The sequence below is a fragment of the Hippoglossus hippoglossus genome, chromosome 7 (genome assembly GCF_009819705.1).
Source record: "Hippoglossus hippoglossus isolate fHipHip1 chromosome 7, fHipHip1.pri, whole genome shotgun sequence".
NCBI classification, from domain to species: Eukaryota; Metazoa; Chordata; class Actinopteri; order Pleuronectiformes; family Pleuronectidae; genus Hippoglossus; species Hippoglossus hippoglossus.
Window position 1 is genome coordinate 12,359,004 of NC_047157.1, and position 19,129 is coordinate 12,378,132.

Consider the following 19,129-nt stretch of genomic DNA (forward strand, 5'->3'; position numbering starts at 1 on the left):
TGAATGAAGAACCACTCTGTGGATGATGAGGATGATGCAGATTATTCGTCGCCGCTTCCTTCGGTGCCACTTCTCTGCGGAGGGATTTCACACCAGAGGGATGAGGGCTGTATTACTCAAAAGTGTAAAATAAGGAGATTAGAGGCCGCAGCCCGCGACTGCCATCGCCATCTGGATTAGGGTCCGGATCAGGGGTTCCCAAACTTTTTGTTTTTTTTATTTCTTTTGCAGCTAGTGTTGATGTTAGCATCACAGCAACACTCGTTTAAATTCAACCTTTATTTTACTAGTATATTCTGTGAGATCAGGATGTTCTGAGAGTCCAAAATGAGAAACTGACAAAGTGCTGTGGCAGGTCAATACTGTCAGAGGACTCACAGCATAGTTGTTTAACTGTATGAGATGTACACAGTTAAGAAAGTGAAAAAATAAATGAATAAAGAAAAAAAAATGATTGCAGGGATTATTGAGTTGTAATATCAGAGTGTAATATCACTGCCACTGTATCTGCCATCTTGAAATGTTACTGGTGGTTTTGTAAATCTTAAAAAAGAAAATGGCAGCAGATCATATAACAAGACGTTATTGATTAACACGAAAAATAACCCAAAGGGAAAAATACAATGACTAGTGATGACAGGTCCATACTGTCTGTGGCTCTGAAAATCTCCAGAAAGTGAAAAGAATAAGATGCTCAGTTTTTTTAAACCCTCTTCAACAGAATAAAAAGGAAAGGTGCCCAGATCTGAGACACCGTCCTGAGGATGATGAGGATGATGAAGACGAGCAGAAAACAACATGGGACACGACTATTTCAGAGATGAGATGGTCATCCTCCCTCCTCACTTCCCCCTGCTTGTCCTGACTGCGAGGGAGAGCGAGCGAGCTATTTAGCATCAGAATAAATGTTTACTTTTTGAAGCAACACCATGCCTGGGAGTGTGCGGGGCCCCGGGGCTAAACATTAGCGATGTGGCAGGGAAGAATGATCGCTGTTGATCGGGCAGCATGCCGGCAGCTGATGACTCTATCGAAGCAGATCAAGTAATAGATGATTAATTTAGACGCTGAATCAATTCGAGCTGTTGGCTTCGTCGGGGCCTCGCTGATCCTACAGGCCTTCATTGGGAAGTGTTATACAACATATGTGAAAGGCTTCCCTGCATTTGAAGTGGTTGGGATAAGAAGCATCTTCACTTTTCACCATCTTTTCTCCTTTTTTTTTAGCTTTATTCACCTCATTTGGACTCATTGATCTGCAGTAAATCAATCATTAAATCATTAGCTCAATCCCTGTTAAAAAAATTGCTGGTGTGTCAATTACCGTGCAAATTCTAGATTCAAAACATATCAGTGAGCTGGAGTCTGATCCCGCACCATTTTCCTCTCTGCTGTGTGATAGAGGTGTAGGAGGAGAGGAGGAGAAAGAGGGAGGGGCGCGGAGAGGAGAAATGAGGTTGAGCTCTGGTGAGGATGAATAGTGGAGAGAGGAAAGAGGAGGGTGGAGTAAAGAGAACGAGGAGGGGTGGGGGGGGGAGAAAGGGTGCAGAGAGGGGTCTAACTCTGGCATAAAAGTAAATTCAAATGCATTATTCATGGCTCTCTGTGTCAAAATATCATTTACGTGTGCTGTGTTGACTCATGGCTCGTAAAATGAGAAGGACATGAAAAGAAAGAAAGGAGAGAGGAAATAAACAACTCAGGAGGCTTTTTCTCTATTCTTGGCCCCGAAAATAAAAAAAGGAGCCCCGCTGTGCTCTCCCTCAACTTATTAGGCATCAATTATTTATTATACTATCTGTTTACTATTCTTTATCTGTGTAATAAACAGCCACCTTGTCAAAGAAAGTCTCAAATGGGTCTTCGGAGTTTGCAGGTCTGAGAGGGGCCGAGGGGGGTTTCTAATGCGAGATGCTAATGCTCAAGTGTCCTGAGGTAAAAGACTCGCTTCTCTTGTCATTGACCCTAAAAACCTATAACACACAATTTGTGAGGGCGACGGTTCTCAACTCATCAGAAATCCCCCTCTGCCACTGTCTTCAATTGTCTGCTTCAAATCTGGGCCAAGATAACCAGCTGTTTGCATGGTTTGTTTCCATTTTAATTTTGGGGGGATTTTCTGTATAATGAGCCACTGCCACTACTGTACTATCATCAAGCCTCCAGCTCCTCTGTTTGGGACTGCTCGCCTCACACAGGCCAGCACATTGGCACCACAGCAGCTCCTGCAGGTGCACGGCAGAACTGCCTTTTGCATCGGCTTCTATCTTCTTCTTTTTTTTCTAATTACAGTAACAGTGGTTTCAAAACTAGGGGTCGAGAACCACTCAGCGGGTCGCACGATAAATCGGAGGGGTCATGAGATGATTAAAAAGATTTCTTAAAAACCTTGGTACTGCATGAAATTATATTCTTTTCTATTATCGGAGGTTCCATTTAATCTCAGCTTTTCTTGTGAAGTGTTAGATAGTGTTACCGCTCCAGGCCTTTTAAAAGTTAGTCAGATAAAACAGGGAAACACACGTATCATTTTGTGTTTAAATTTGTTATAACCAACAGACAAATGCAAAGTAGACATCGCTTAATTTTAAGTGGTCACAGAGTGAAAAGGTTGTAAAAAGGTCTTGTTTTTGGAGCTGCAATAACATGTTGTAGAGTCAGGTTAGTGTATGTGAATTTTAAGTCCAAGTTATCAGTAAGATATTGTAGTGGGCTAAAGTATGATTGCATATGTAAAGAGAATAAACCGTTTTTGCAATTGCATGAAAATATAAATGAATGTTCACGACTCAATCAATGAAGGAATGAAGCATGTTGTATTTACTACACATAGATTCTACATGTTTGCTTCTTGCAGTTTCCTCAGTCTTCCTCTGCTTCACATTTGTATGCATGCATGCATGCATGTGCGTGTATAGGCTACATATATATATGTGTGTGTGTGTGTGTGTGTGTGTGTGTGTGTGTGTGTGTGTGTGTGTGTGTGTGTGTGTGTGTGTGTGTGTGTGTGCGTGTGTGTGTGTGCGTGTATCTGGTGAGGCTGGGGGCACACATGACCTGCTCTACTTTTATTTTGATTTATAAGGCTGGTGGAGAGCATCATCACAGAATCGCTTCATCTTCTCTCCTTTATTACACCACATTTGTTTTCATTTTACTCCCAAGGCCTGGCTGAATACATTACAGATTTCCCATGGGGCCCCGGGGCCAGCTCCTCTGCCACGGGAGACAATGGGATGACGGGGAGGGATTTCTGAGCATGCTTCATCATTAGAGGCATTAGCATTATTTTGACTTCAAAACATTATCACAGGATTATCGTTATTCTGGTTATTAGCAGGATAAGTAGACGCATTTGTGGGAGCATCAGTCAAGCGTACGGGCTGGAGTAACACAAGTCATAATTGCTTGAGCCAGTAAGTCATAATTTGAGAAATTAAAAGTGTCATTTTATTTAAATCCACAATTTATTATGTAAAAACAACAATAACGACTTAGTCTTACACCCAAACCTTTCTTCTCCTCCCCTCTCCTCTCCTCTCCTCTCCTCTCCTCTCCTTTCCTGATGTAGCTTCTACCTCAGATCCCATTTTTGCTGATTTATATGAGACACCCCCACATCCCTCTCCACCCCCACATCCTCCCACAGACCCTAACAGTCATGTGACACTTTGCTTTTTGCCTGGGGGGTAGAAAGTGGGACACAAAATATGATTCAGTCCCCGGATGATAGCTAAGAGTGGAGCATTATGGTGGAGATAATATGGCAATTGGGTTTAGCATACAGAGGTCAGCGGCAGGTTAATGCAAAATGTAATACGTGATTGACTCTGAAACCTGGTGGGGGAGGGGCCTTGGGGTCAGGGGGCGGCGTCCAGACTTGTTTTGGGTCAGTCTGGAAACAATATGAGCACGAGGAAGGGAATTATGTCCATTTATCATGTTTGTCATATGACTTTGGCCTGAAAGGCTCTGGTTATATCTGCAAAGGAATCCAGCACATGTGTATCCAGAGCACTGCATCCAGTTTTATGAAGGGAATTCAGTTTTTAACATTTATATAATATCTGTAAAATAACAATACCTCATATCCTCAAAAGAATAATCTGCTTTCACGTTTGCTGTTAAGCCTTAAAGACATAGTGTAAGGGGTGGATAGTGAATTTTAGCGTCAGCCATATTCTTCCTTTCTGTGGTTCCACTATGCAAGCATATAAATTTGTTATATTGTACATCACCATGTACGTGTGTGTCTTTGGTGAAAATAGAAAAGGTACAGGGAAGCCATAGAAATTGGCAGATTACCTCATTTTTAACTCTTAACGCTCCCTCACAACTCCAGCCCCATAACTGTCGATGCTAATGTTCACTTACAGTCACACTGAGCCATCTTTTCTCCCGCTTCATTCACGTGTTCAACATTCACAGCCACCACTGAAACTGATAGCATCTACATCATTTCAAGGGCATGCAATAACAGCCACTATAGCCGAGCCTTGGTACATGAATACATAGAGGAAAGGTTTCCAGCAACATTGCTCCGTGATTGAATTCCCAAGGACAAGAGGAAGGAAAGAAGGGGAAACATTGGGGACTTGGAGAGGGAAGGTGAGGGAGCAGGAACAAGGTGTTTCTACGGTTTGGTGCGGTGAGAATGAAACATAAAAATTCCCCAATTACGAAACCACTGCAGCCGTGTTGATGTGCACGTGTGTTCTGAGCATACATGTGCATGCAAACACAGGCAACACACACCCCGTGCAAGTGTCAGATGTGTCAGTGTACGGCAGTAAATGAGGAAAAACAATAGATCTCAGATGTTGAAAAGCCCACAGCTACTGAGCCTGCTATAAGAAATGTGGGTGGACATGTAAATTGCATGGCCTTTCTGCTCCTTGGAGTAAAATTACTCCTCACTGCTCATCGCCCCCTGTATAATAACCTCCTGGATTCTCTCTGCTTAAGGGTTTGGGGGATACCTGTCAATCAAATCAAACCCAAACAGAATACATTTACATAGTTAGACTGCGCTGCAACATCTGAGAGACACTGAAAGACAAGAAATGTATATGACATCATCAGATTCTACTATTTTGATCAAATCCCAAATATATAGTTCCAGGAATAAATACCCATTCAGTCATAATCATTATTTATTATAGAACTTATTTTACATGAATAATTGTGTACAGATAAGTGGAGGAATACAAAAACAAAACAGACCCAGGCTGCTGAGATCTGTAAGGGGAGACCCCCACCTGGAGGTTGTGAATGATATTGCACCCGAAGCAGGGAATGATGTTCTCATACTGAACTACAGTGTGCAGACATTATTTTTGAAGTGCATGGTTACAGCTGGCCTGAAGGAACGACCACACTGAGGGTCACATGCAAGAAATATTTATATATATCTTGAGTTCAGAACAAACCACATGATTACTGTGTGGGCCTCACTTGTTCTTCATCGCATGGACTCAGAGCGTCTCTTTTGCAGAATCCTCCTTCACTCGGCCTGTGTGTCTCACTGCAGCCTGTTCACTTAAAGGAGTACTTCACCCAAAATACACACAAAACCAAACCAAAACCCTTATCGATATCTCGCCATGCACACACTTCAAGTACCACAAGTTTATATGGCCGTTGCTGCTATTATAACAATATACTATGTTTTATATACTATATATACTTATGAAGACCAAACAAACAAAAACATTAATGTGATGTTTATTATAAATTAATATTGCATTCAGTTTGAAAATAATGAAATTGTAACATCACCTATTTTGCATTAATCCGTGGTATAAATAACATGTACAATGGTTTAAAACACACGGTAATGTTGTTTTCTCCAAATATAAGTGTTTATTAATATATGTAGGCTGGTGTATCTAGACAGATAATAACAATATAGTGAGACGCTGTTGTAGATAAACCGAATGGGACAAGTCATAGTTTAAATTAAACATATTGTACAATAATGAGGACTTAAAATGTTTTTACAGCGACCAATAACTGCATTATAGTGATTTACTTTGTGAAATATCTGAATACTTTCATTAACAATAAACTAAGAAGGAATGTATGTAACTTTTTACGTGTTTTAAATCCATTTTACAGGGGGATTGGAGTTTTTATATGCTTAATTACTACATTCACTTATATCAGGTGAATGATTGTGGTGTTCACATCATACGATTGGAACCAGGACGGCACCTAGCAGAGTTCATACCTCTGCCAAGTTCAATCAAGCTGCACCAAATTCCACACACTCATTGATATCTGTTCTGTGAATATATTGTTCAATGTTAAAGAAAGTGAAAGAAATCCTGGATTGGGATCAGCACCAAAATTGAAAGGGTTCTTTCCTGAAACACACAGCCTCCTACCACCAAGTGTTGGGCAGATCCGTTCTTTTGTTTATTATTGAATTAGTGTCGTCATTAATCCGAATAATCCTCAGACCTCACTGCACTTTTTCCTGAACACATAGTTGTTCTGAAAACTGATCGACCTGTTCTTTGAATCTGCTGCTCAGCTGACATATTGTGTTTTCAGCTGATCCACTGTAGACTGGCACCACCTTATCAGTATCGAGGGAGTGAATCAGATACACAGTCCAGTCCCACAACAGAGGGAGCCTGGCCACACTGAAATCTAATACATGTAAACCTGCACGCTGTCTCAGGCCGAAGCCAAATGTAATTGTGCAGACTATCTCATTAATGTGCCCTTATCCCTGCGATCACGTCTCGTGGATGCAGTGTTGTTGTCTGCTCGGGTTCATAAGGACGGACGTCAGGTTTTTATCTACAACGGAGAGAAAGGAAAAGACTGAGGGGCAGCAAACAGACGTATAACTTATTATCAGAGTCTAGTGAAAACATATTTGAGTGCAGACTACCAGCAGCCCAACATGTTGCTTTATAGTCCAACTGTAGAGACGGGCTCTTTTTAGGAGTAAAATATATGAACCCATTTATCATATAAACACCACATTCACACAAAGACTAATGAAATATATACACGATGAGACCTGATCAATGACAGATATTGTAGAATTATAGGTGACTGATGACTTGTAATGTAACCGTAGCAATGGTAAGTTTCATAATCATTTAGAACACTTATATTAAAATTTAATTTATGTATTTTCATGCGTAACATTTTAATTGCTGCTCCATGTCTCCTTGCCTATAGGAGTTAATTGGTTCCTATCGGCCATTGTAGGACTGGTATGAGTCTCACATGGTGGAGAACGTCAGTGCAGGAGGCCTGGTTAATGCACTGTTCTACTGTGTTGGTGTTAATTAGATGAAGACAGGAGACAAATAAACGCTGTCTTTTAAAGAGAGGTTGCAGCCTGCTTATTACCCACAGTCCAGTAGAGACACGCTACCAACCAAGACAAGAGGGTTGCACAAAAAATGTCCTTTGAAATAATGTACATTTTTCAACTTTATTTTATTCTATTTTGTTATTATAATCTTGTTTTTTGTATCTGGGAGAAGCAACGATGAAAACTGTGTGTGAACATCCATGGCTCACTTCACTCTAAGGCCCACACACTGTCCAAACCCTCATGGAACAGCTTACATGTAAGACCGGAAAAGGCCAGCAGATGGCGATGCAGGGCGAGACAGAGAACACTAACTGGGGAGATAAAATAGAAAATAAGACCAGAAATAATTCCTATAGATCAAAGCAAAGTGGCACAACACAAGATGAAATGGGGGAAAGTTTTGCCCTGATGAATGTTTTATTTCAGCTTCTGGATGTACTGGTATTGTAAATCCAATTATTTTTAATGAAAGAATTTTATTTATTTAGATCCAATTGTGTGTCGTGTATATTGTATGTCTGTATTCAAATTTAAATACTTTTTTGAAAGAATACAATTCGTCACCTCTGTCAGACGCATTCCCAAGGTTTTTTTTCTATCAATGAAAAACAACATAAATGAAGATGCTGCTAATTCTGTGCAATGGATGCAAATAAGTTCATTGTAGCAGCAGAACATTATCATTTCTAAAGAATATTAATAACAGCACCGAAATAAAGTCTAGAAAATGATCCACCCACCCAATTGATGATGAATAATCAGGCAGAGTGTGTTCACAAACACAAACATTGACATCCTTTTGACATAATCTCTGAAAAGGTTCCACAAGCCTTAAACAAACGTTGAAAAATGTTATTAACAGAGTTTAGTTTTTCTATCACTAAATTACTTTTTACTAACCCAAGTAAGTAGTTTCAGTATAAGTCAAAATCAAAATGCGTATTTCTATTTAGGCTGGAAAAAGAAGTTTCAACAGTACTGTTCTTGTTATGGAAGCTTTCTAGAAGCTGGTGAAAGGAGAACTCAGGCAGCAGCTGATGTCTTATGAGGAAGGATTTAATGTAGACTTGATGCATCAAGGAGACCAGAAGGTGAAACAATATACAAACGCTAACAGAGTAACATGAGCAACTGTCACCCCCAAGTCTGAAGATGTCTCCCACAGCATCCCAGTACATCTTCATCTACTTGCGTCACCCATTCCAACAGCACATCCATGAAAGGCTAGAATTGCTGTCACTCTCTATGTTACATGTAGGTGTTCGCATCCTATTGGATAGTTAAGCCTAAAGTAGGCATTCCTAAATCACATTGTGTCCATACGCCTTGCCACTGGTGAAATACGCAAAAGAGTTAAAGTCGGTGAGAGTTGAAGTTGGTGTCTCTCTGTCTGGGGCATCTGAGTTAGATATGAAAGTCCCTGAGTGTAGACACTACTATGTACTGTTGGTTGGTCCTTTATCTACAACCTGACCTGGGGTACTGCTTAGAGAGAGAATGTCAATGTCAATGTCAAATTTATTTACATAGCACATTTAAAAACAACTTGGTTGACCAAAGTGCTTTACAGGTGGATTGGTACGACCAAAGGACAGTAAAAACGTAATACATTAAAGTTCAAGTAATGCAAATAAAACACAATTATTAATGTAAAATAAAAATAATAAAATAAAATAAAATAAAATAAAATAAAATATAAGAAATACGACAAGAAAAATAAAATCAGCTGCGATGAAACGCACTCAAGTCGAGGAGAAAGCCTGTGAGAACAGGTGTGTTTTTAATAGTGATTTAAATTGTGTTAAAGACGGGGCAGATCTAATGTGTAGTGGTAGGTTGTTCCACGGGTTTGGGGCGGCTGCTGCGAAGGCGCGATCACCTCTTGTTACTAGTCTTGTCTGAGGTTTGTCGAGGAGCAGTTGAGTGGCTGATCTCAGTTCCCTAGCTGGAGTGTGCATAATGAGAAGTTCGGATAAATGAGACGGTGCCAGTCTGTTAAGAGATTTTAAAAGTTAAAAGTATGATTTTAAAAAACGATCCTGTGACAGACAGGAATCCAGTGTGGGAGGCACAACATGGGTGTAATATGGTCTCTCTTTTTTTGTCCTAGTCAGCAGGCGAGCAGCAGCGTTTTGGACTAGCTGCAGGCGTTTAATGGATGAGTTGTCTAAGCCTACATACAGGGAGTTACAATAATCCAGACGGGAGGTTATGAACGTTATGTATAATTCTCTCTAGGTCTTTTTGTGGTAGGTAGGCCTTTACCTTTGCTATTTGTCGCAGAGAAGGGAGTATCTGTGGAATTTAGACAGACACTCTTCTCCTGTACAGATATGATGTGTAATATACAATATACATAATATATAGTGGCATATACAGTCATGTGTGAGGATGGTCAAAAATTCATTCCCCCCCCCCCCCCCCCCCCCCACCAGTCCCATGTTTCAAGCTGCTGGAAGAAGTGGGGCTGCTGTCACATCCAACATCATCAGGAGCCCTGAGGTGTGCAGACCATCAGGATGGAACTCAACAGGCACAAGGACCCAGCATCCTGTGACTGTGCTGCTCAGCCTGCAGGTTGTGTACTGGGATATTAGTGCACACACACACACACACAGGAGTTCATTCGTGTGTGCACCAAGTTAACAACATGGGGAAACACTGGCCTGCAGTTTTTGCATTGATTTTAGCTCTCGGTGCATATGTGCACTTTGACACAGCGTTTGCTGAAGAGGCTGAACGCAAAACAACATGTAAGTTTGTTTCTGACTCAACTCAATATGTTTTGACGTGTTTTTAATGTGTGACCTGACAGTGTATGATCAAAAGTCAATGTTTGTTGTTGGACAACCACGCAGCTTCATTAATGTTTCCACTGTTGATTTTGTTCTCCTTCTCTGATCTTTCCCAGAGCAGCTAACCACCCACAGTCTGTTGTCCCATCAAACAAGGGCGTGTGTGTGTGTGATGGAGACCGTTATGCAGACCACAAGTGTTGTGTGTTTGACTTTGGAGCCGTCTGTGTTCCTCAGTATGAGCGACAATGTTTAAACCCCATTCTCCGCAGTTAAAAACCTTCTCAGTGACTGAACTGTCATGGAAATCAAAGCTTAGAGAGTCCACAGCAGAAAGTTCCTCCCAATCAAAAGCCACGATGTCCCAAACTCTCTGTTTCAGTCTCACTCTCTGTTTGTATATTTCACTTCTCTTCCCCTCCAGCAAAGCCAGGAACATGTCCTCCCAGGACATGGGGCGCAGGGCTGTGTGCTGAGTTTTGCTCCAGTGACTGTGACTGCCCCGACAATGAGAAATGCTGCTCCAACGGATGTGGACATCAGTGCATTGCACCATTCACAGGTTAGATATGAACAAAGTGACAGGGAAATCCCAGGAAATGCAGCTTCCTGTGGCGTTTGTGTGATCACATGAATGTGTTGACATATTGCTCATGAATACCTGAACACAGTGACTGAGTGGGTTTCTGTCTTTTGTCCTGTCAGTGAAGCTTGGCCGCTGCGCTCGGCCCCAGAGAACCAACATGTGTGCTGAGTACTGCTATCATGATGGTCAGTGTCCGGGAGAGCAGAAGTGCTGCAGAACAACCTGCGGTCACGCCTGCAGCGAGCCCTGCTGAGTGGACGGCCACTGACTCAGGGTTCACTTTCATTTCCTTTCCTGTACTTGAAAGTGATTAGTGGGTATTTTGTGCAAATTAACTTAATATTATCTTATTATTAACTTTACAACTTCTTAATCATTTAATAATGTCAATGATATTTTGGTTCTGTACGATACGGTAGTACTGTATATTCTAAACCTTCTGAATGGATGAAAAATGTACTGCAGTTATTTTGTATCTCTTCCTCGTGGAGTTATGGGATGTTTTCTATTTCCTTGTATTACAAAAAATAAACATATTTTCAGCATTTATCCCCCTGCTGGTCACAGGTCTCGTGTTTCACGCTTCTGCTTTATGTGCATATCTTAGGCCAGAGCTTGGCCTAAAATATAACAAAGGATGAAATATGCCAAGAACAAAAAGCTCTTACTGGCAGAAAACAAGAGGTGGCCAAGAACTTCTGGTGCCCAGTTCACACTGCTGCACCCTAATCTCCACAGCTTAAATAGATTAGTGTATATACAGCCAAATTTCACTTTATACTGTATAAAAGTGGGACTAAAGAAGTGTGAAGGCTGAGCCAGTGGAGCTGCGTTCCCTGCCTGACTTATACCGACTTGTTTGGAGAGAAAACATAGTTTGCAGCAGACCAGATATGAACATCACTTATGTGGAATGCTGCTTATTTCCTTTGTTTTTGTTCCGCGCCGTTGCCAAAACGTGCTGGGGTGAGAAGCGCTGACCGGCCAAATACAGAGACGACAGTGTTTGTTCTCTCCGGGTCTGCCAGAAGTGGGGCTGAGTTTGTTAACACAAACCCTCTCAGTGGGTAGTACTATGTCTCCGGTGCAGTTTGAATCATTAATGTACCTTCTCACACAGATGGTAAATTTAATGTCAGTTTATTAAAAGGTGATAAATGTTTCAGTTTTGCCACACACACACACACACACACACAAACAGCGCAGCTTCAAACATTCACATTCAACGCACTTCTTCTCTGTGACGGAAAGCAACATAACAGACTTTGAGACACAGACATAACTTGCATGTCAAGCATTACTCGTTTGTCTGCTGTAAGGTACAATTAAACTGCATTTAATGCTTACAAACTTAAGGCATTTGATTTTAATGACCTGCAGACATTGTCATTCAACATTCCGGCATGCTTTTAAGAATTAGTGCAAATTAAATCATTTAATAAAAGGTCTGTTCCTACTTGCAAATAAATAATGTGGTTGCTCATCGACATCTTTGCCAATTGTTGTTTTCTGTAGTATTACACAACTTGTGTCAAGTAAAATGAACACACCAGGAACTGAAAGGGAGGAGGATATACGTGTCCCATTGTTGTTCCCATTGCTGTGTTTAGTTTGCTTGGGAGTGGAAACTGCAAACCTAGAATTTCCATCTTTTGATCTCCTGTCATACCTGAGCTTTGTCAAGATGAAACGTTCCGACTGGATCATTGTATTTTATTTTTCCTTAAAGCGAGCTGGGAATCAACAGGTCAGGATGGCAGTATGAGACCAAAGGTGAGCATTCTTTTTTCTATCTCTACTCAGAGATTTAAATAGTGCAGTCTCATCATTGTAGAAACATCACAGTTCCCACACAGAAACAAAAAGCCGAAGTGACACTTATGATGTAGTGGAGTCATGGTTTCTGACATTCATAAAAACACAAACAATCAAACAGATGCAGTTACCACTGCTGCATAATCCACAGCTTTGGTTCCTTCTCCTTCTCAAACAATAACAAACCTCCACAGTATTGTCGTTGGCCAACAGGAAATGATCCTGAATATGTTCATGTTCAAAACTGTTATTCATCCTCTTCCATTCAAAAACGAAACCTTGAAGTTGACCTTCAGTCAACATTCACACCAGTGCTCGACTCAGTTTTTCCCTGAATGTCACATGTAACCAGCGGTTTTGCCAAAAGCAAAGCTTCCTTTCTGAAAGCAGAGCCAGTTGGCACCTCTGTCCAGCCTCAGAGAAGCGGCACGCCCCGCATCTTGCGGATGATGTTTGCTATCCGCTTCGCCAATCCTGGGCTGGGCTCTTCTATCTGAAAGCTCCGGGTCAGTAGATTGTAGAGGGAGCCGTAACCCACAGCCACCACAGTGCAGGTCAGGCAGATGACATTATAGGGCATGCTGAAGTCTGGGGTTGGCAAGTTGACCAGCAGAGGCTCAGTGTAGACGCGCACAAAGTAGCTGGATTCCTCTTTACAGGGAAAACTGGAGGGAGATGGGAAAGTGAATCATTTGAATTTATAGGAACGAGAAATCAAACAACACATGTCACAGTGCCACAAGACATTTTCCTCAGAAAAGAAACAAACTGATACTTACAAGCTGCTGAAAAGGGGGCGTTCCTGAGTGCTGTTTGTATCCATGGCGACAATACTTGGTACAAGAGAGCTGATTACTGAAGACCTACATGTTCAAGAGAGACATGTTAGCAATTGTGAAGGTGAGAGATAAATGAAAGCCTCGACAATGAACACAACAAAACCATCTGCTCTTATGCTGCTCAAAAATCATAGAGTGACACGAATGACAACATGTGCATTTATTTCAGAAACTCACCCGACGTAGAAGCCGTGGTTGGGATCAGGGGTGTACTCAGTCCATTTGAGCAGAGCCCTCTCAAACTGCACGGTGACCTCGGTGACGGAGTTGGGAGGAAGCTGGACAAGCATCTCCAGCAGGTGGGGCCTCAAACGGTCCTTCGATGGCTGGTAGTGGATGTAGCCTGGCACAGGAAGAGAATGGTGGAACCAGAGAACTGATTCACTAGTGTGGTGTTTATGCACTGTACATGTGACTATTATGTGACAATAATTGAAAAGTAAAATTACTTATGTTTGAGAAAAAAAACTAACCAGCAAGCGGAAGAGATATCTCCTCAGTTAAAAATGATTTACCAAAACACACCTGACAGCTTTGTAACTCATGTTCTCCCCCTTGTGGTGAAAAGAAACAATTGCAAGGAACTACATGAAACAAGGTTTTCTGAAGGGAAAGGGAACGGCACATACTGTCAGACATGTGTGCAACTCACGCAATCACAAACTGGATTTGCCACCAATTAAAAACAAGTTACTAAAGAGTTACTTAAGGTCAAAGCAATGCAAACTAGAACAGCAGTCTGTAGAGCACATTCCTCCACCAAGGCCCACACACTCAATAGACGCCAGATTTTTCATCAAGAACAAACAATTATTCCCTTCATTGTTATATTTAATTGTTAAAGAATTGTTGAAAAAAGAAAAGAAAAAACTGCACAAAAAATGTCATAGGCTCTTCTCTGATCTATACGAAATCCTTCCACTAAGTTTTGTGGAAATCGGTTGAGTTGTTTTATGGAATCTTGATATCAAACAAACGGACAGGGGTAACCCTTGAGCTTGATTGTGTTTGGGATGTTTGATGAGGCATTCTGCTGTGCATGGACAGAACAGGTAACATCTTGTAGCACGTAATCATCTGAAATGTTACATCATGCAGTTTCGTGAATATACTTCGTTTGAGGTGTATTTCATTTTTTATAAACTTTCTTTGAGTGACTCACTGGGCTTGTTGTCCTTTCCCTTGCTGGTGACAGTGAGCGTGTGAATGTAGAGACGGAGATACCAGGGAACTGAATCCAGCAGCAGCACAGGGAAGGATCTGTACGGGTGATAGTTGTACATCAGCGTGTGAATCTCTCCCGCCTGCAGCCCGTAACCAGCCACATAGCGCTCGCCGTGGAGCAGAGGACGCAGCATGTCACCTAATGAGGAGAGCACGTGACAAGGGGGCGATTTAATAGACCAACATGTGGGAAACATCACAGCAGAGACAGGAAATATGATAATAAAATGATGCCGATGTTTAAATTTAGAGGTGGAGCTGGAGATTATGACGCAAAACAGGTAAAGAACAAGTTTCTCATCTCGAATTTGTTAAAAAAAATCATCTTTAACTTAAAACGTATGTCACCAAAGTTTGACAAATGAACATGGACTCTATATAAACCATGTCACTGGAAACCAATAGGTGAAATGTCACCATCCGCAGTTCTCACTCACCTTCACTGGATTTCCAGCGGATCAGCAGGTTGAGGGAGCGCACGGTGCCAAAAGTGATTTGTTGGGTCAGATCGTACACGGAGAAGGTCCGTCTGTCCCCCAGCACCACTGCCTGGCTCAGCAGGGGCGTGGCCGGGCTCAGCTCAAACTGCTCCCCCTGCAAAATGACATCATGTTTGTCTCAAGCAAAATGTTATAAAAAATATTGAAATTATAATGTTAGATTTGTTTAAAATATTATTGAATATTTCCTCATTGATTAAGCTTTGACAGATGAAAAAAAAATCATATTTTGCTTTCTGTAAAGTTTAAATTAAGGAAAATAATGAATTAAGAGTGAAGTGTATATTGAGGAAATCAGACCTGAGGGTTGTCTGTGACATCGATATAGATTTTACTGGAGGAGGCCAGTGGACAAGCTTCTGTCAGGGTCCGAGAGAACATCTTGAACAGAGACCACTCTGAAGGAGCAAACAACTTGAATTAACTAACACCAGGAAGATGTAATCAAACTCTTTAGTCCTACTGATGTAGGAAACACAACACATCTGTTTCCTCACCTCGTTTGCCCTGTCCAGACGTGTGCAGGTCAAAGACCACGTTCAGCGTCTGTCGGAGCTCCCAGGACGTGGGAGACACAGGTCTGATGTGCACTGCCTGGGAATGAAAACTGCTGTGGAAGAGTTTCTCTGACTTCATCAGGACAGCGAGACCGGCCTGCAAACATGGCAACGTAATGAAAGAGAAGAAGAAAGTGAGCCAGCTGCCGTGACATTCGAGCTCCTGTGTCACCTATAGATGCACACGCTGACATCTACAGTTCTGCCCTCATATATACAGTATATATATATATATATACATATAAAATACACACTCACCTTGGATCCACATGGCAAGAGTTTCTTCCATGGTGTCAGATTCTCTGTGCAAACAATCTCTCGTGGGAGGGTGGCATAACGGAGGAAGCGATGGTCTGTCACTTCTGGTTCAACACAAAAACAAACACTCAGTCTCTACACATACAATGTATCCTGGGCGGTATCTATAGCCCCTGCATACTGCACTTTAAAAGGGCTGAGGACCTCCATTAGCACTTAGACAGGTTCATCACTAGAGAGAGTTAGACCAAAGGGAGACTGAAGGAGCCTCACTGTACCGTTGACGATTCCCAGCGGTTTGAAGGAAGCACTGGGCTGGACAGTGTTGGTGGAGTCAATGAAGTTGAGTGAAGCACAGAAAATCCCTGACAAAACATTCGTCAGCTCCTTCCATGTTCCATCCACACTGAAAGGAGCAGAACAAAACGGCATGAAGATGTTAAAGCGTCTGACAAAACACACCCAATACATAGTTAAGACGATTGTAGCAAAGAAAGAGTGATGAAAAAGTCATTCTGAAAGTATTTATTCTGTAATATGTCAGAAATGTGTATGAATATCGTGTAGTTTTTAAGGAAAACGGATGCAAAGCTTTGAAAGCTTTTTCATGTCCTTGTAAATGAAATTTCAAGTAAACATTTTATCCCAGTTTTATTCCTTTCACGTATTCATCATTAATATTAACCAACATTTTTACTGCCTCCTCCATTTAGGTTCTTGTAGTTTATGTTTTCAATGTTAACTTGTTTTTATGATATTTTAATATATCTCTATCTTTTCTCATTTTCACTAACTGCTGGAAAACCCTTCACATAAACAGAATAATAAACTAATGTGTTCCAGTGCAAACATAGTGATGATTTCCACTCAACACATGCTGTGATGGGTTCTCAAGCCGATTATTATTTGCACAATAAAAATTAGTCTCTGAAGAAGTGCAAGTTGACAAAAGAGCTTGAATTAGCAGCCAGAGCCATAACTTTGTGTCATGTTTCTCTGTTCAAGGAATCCACCCTTGGATTCTCATTGTTCTTTACCTGTTTACCAGTTTACCAGCCTAAATGTACGCTACCGGAAGTAGTGATGCTAGTGGATGTAGTGATGCTAACGCCTACCCCATGTTGCAGTGTGTGCAGTGTGTGCGTACGCGGCTCCAGAGGAGTTCAGAGGACATTTAGGCTAAGAACATGGTGTAAATGACGCCATTCCGAGTCAAATTTGAAGGAGTCACCAGTTACTTCAATTGTATTGGATTTGGCTGCTCGCTGTTTACCCCTGATACTCCAAAAGTGTTTTGTGGACTCAAACACTTCACCCACCCCTCCATAGGCATAGTGGTGAGTAGATAATGAGTGAATTGTCATTTTTCTGTGAACTGTCCCTTTAAGTCTAACAACAAAATATTTCCCCAGCAGCCGAAGGGTTGAACTCACTCTGTGACGGAGTCCTGGAACCACACCCAGAGTTCGGCCCCGGGAGGAGAGGGCAGATATGGCTGCCCCCACTGCATGGTCCTCCAGTAGCCCTGTGTGAAGGAGATGTGCAGCTCTCGCACTGAAAACTTAGAGATGACCTGGCCCAGAGACTTGGGGAACAACCGGTAGTGGGAGACTGAGGAATATAAATAACACGACACAGTTTGTGGTTAGATAAATCATTGTCTTGCGACGTGTATATGAATGAACAATGGCGAACACTTGGAATGTGTGTAATTTATGGGCATTGGATCTCTCCTTTTTTTTTTTTTTTTACATCCTTTCACAGATTAACAGTGTTGGCTACAGTAGTAATACAAATCACCTTTACTAAAATATCAACGTCAATTTAATACAATCAGCACAATTGTGATCTATGGAGGAACTGAAGTATATCCTCTGTAATAAATAACAAGTAGAAATTCTACTTTTCATGCATCCGAGGGAAAACATTTTTCACCCTTGCTAAAACCCACTACAACTGGATATTGAACATAAAACACAAAAATACAAAACACATTTAGACATTTTAAGACTTTCACAACTTTCATTTAATTTATTAGGATATAATCATCATTTAGATGGAGGGTGTGAATTTCTGAAGACCTTCTGTTACCATATGAAAGATTAACAATTCTGCAGCAAAGTTAGTTATATACTTTCAGTTATTAATGATATTCAATCACTAATGAAATAAAAGAATCATGTCCAATAGACTTGGACATGATTGGATACCAATAGACTTTGGTCTAAATGTCCTACAGCTCTTCAACAAAGGTTTAATGGTCAAACTGTGAACTGTCACTCCGAAGAAGGAATTACCACAACCTGGCAACCCACACCCTGATCTTAATAGTTACTGGTGTATCAATGATCTGTTGAGCTTCAGTAAATTATGTGATCGTCACTGATGAAGCCACTGATCGCAGCTAATAAACCATTTGTTGATAAATGACTCAAATTAAGCAGCATGTGCAGGTATCCCTGTTAGCAGTTAGCTTGCCTTTGTTTTCCCTGGTGAAGTCAGTTTCCCACAGGGTGCGGAACTGGAAGCTGGCATAAATATCTCCGGAGTGCAGTGGTCTGATCACCAGCTCCTCCTGGAAGTCGTCTTTGGGCCGGGGGCCGGCGGAGGGGGGGGCCGCGGTGTCAGCGGCAGGAGCCTCCTGCTCCTCGGCTGCAGATTCATCCGGAGTCGCCTCTTTCACCTCGGTCGCTTCCCACCGCCTCTCCTCCGCCGCGGGCTGCCCGGCTGTTTGTCCCGCTGTCTCGGTCACTGTTTGCGGACCGTCCGCAGCGGCGGCACCGTGACCGCCCGGTGGTGTCGTCTCTTGACTCTGTGCGACGGTGAACACCGACACAACACAGAGAAACACCAGCAGAGCCGAAGAGATGCACCTGTGAGCCGCCATCTTTCTCTTTCGGCGGAGCAGCACTTCCGTGTTTGTGCGTCACACGGCGAACCAGCCAATGGGCTGCTTCCATATGTCCAGTGGCTCTGACATGAACCTGCTTTGTTTTAGGAGAAATGATTTTTGATTATATATCAGTGGTGAATAATAACACTGAAGCATTGCATCCTATATAAAATGCATTTAAAATAATTATATTTGAATAAATGTAAATAGAAATATACAGGACCCAGTGATTTTAATGCACAGCTTGATTTGGGGATTTTGCCTTTTCCTTTACATGTTTTATTTTACATAATTTTAATGTACGTTTCATATGACATTAGGAG

General features: G+C 41.7%; 2 protein-coding genes and 1 long non-coding RNA gene across 3 annotated transcripts in view; 2 read left to right on the plus strand and 1 right to left on the minus strand.

Annotated features, from left to right (window-relative positions):
• The first annotated feature begins 8,832 nt into the window (after nucleotides 1–8,832).
• LOC117764508 lies at nucleotides 8,833–18,289 on the plus strand. Its single transcript, XR_004614402.1, has 3 exons — nucleotides 8,833–8,988; nucleotides 15,222–15,227; nucleotides 18,278–18,289. It is a non-coding gene; the product is annotated as an uncharacterized LOC117764508 (long non-coding RNA).
• wfdc2 (WAP four-disulfide core domain 2) overlaps nucleotides 9,934–19,129 on the plus strand; it is a 31,282-nt gene continuing 22,086 nt past the window's right edge. Inside the window, exons 1-4 of the mRNA XM_034590354.1 lie at nucleotides 9,934–10,092; nucleotides 10,559–10,696; nucleotides 10,840–10,993; nucleotides 13,617–13,623. Coding sequence (XP_034446245.1) covers nucleotides 9,990–10,092; nucleotides 10,559–10,696; nucleotides 10,840–10,973 — 375 coding nt within the window. The 5' untranslated portion in view covers nucleotides 9,934–9,989 and the 3' untranslated portion in view covers nucleotides 10,974–10,993; nucleotides 13,617–13,623. The remainder of the gene's footprint in view (nucleotides 10,093–10,558; nucleotides 10,697–10,839; nucleotides 10,994–13,616; nucleotides 13,624–19,129) is intronic.
• pigt (phosphatidylinositol glycan anchor biosynthesis, class T) lies at nucleotides 11,854–18,879 on the minus strand. The gene is made up of 11 exons (XM_034590353.1): nucleotides 18,392–18,879; nucleotides 17,347–17,524; nucleotides 16,192–16,319; nucleotides 15,914–16,017; nucleotides 15,596–15,752; nucleotides 15,399–15,496; nucleotides 15,036–15,192; nucleotides 14,537–14,737; nucleotides 13,552–13,717; nucleotides 13,315–13,398; nucleotides 11,854–13,200 (listed from the first exon to the last, which is right to left on the minus strand). The coding sequence occupies exons 1-11, from the start codon at nucleotides 18,798–18,800 to the stop codon at nucleotides 12,951–12,953; spliced, it is 1,932 nt and encodes a 643-aa protein (XP_034446244.1). The 5' UTR covers nucleotides 18,801–18,879; the 3' UTR covers nucleotides 11,854–12,950.

Excerpts from the sequence above, each read along its gene's own strand:
- pigt (XM_034590353.1), bottom strand. The coding sequence starts at position 18,800 with ATGGCGGCTCACAGGTGCATCTCTTCGGCTCTGCTGGTGTTTCTCTGT. Across the intron at positions 15,753-15,913 it reads TCTTGCCATGTGGATCCAAG|GCCGGTCTCGCTGTCCTGAT; the intron begins GTGAGTGTGTAT and ends CCATGTTTGCAG. Across the intron at positions 14,738-15,035 it reads CCGCTGGAAATCCAGTGAAG|GTGACATGCTGCGTCCTCTG; the intron begins GTGAGTGAGAAC and ends TCTCCTCATTAG.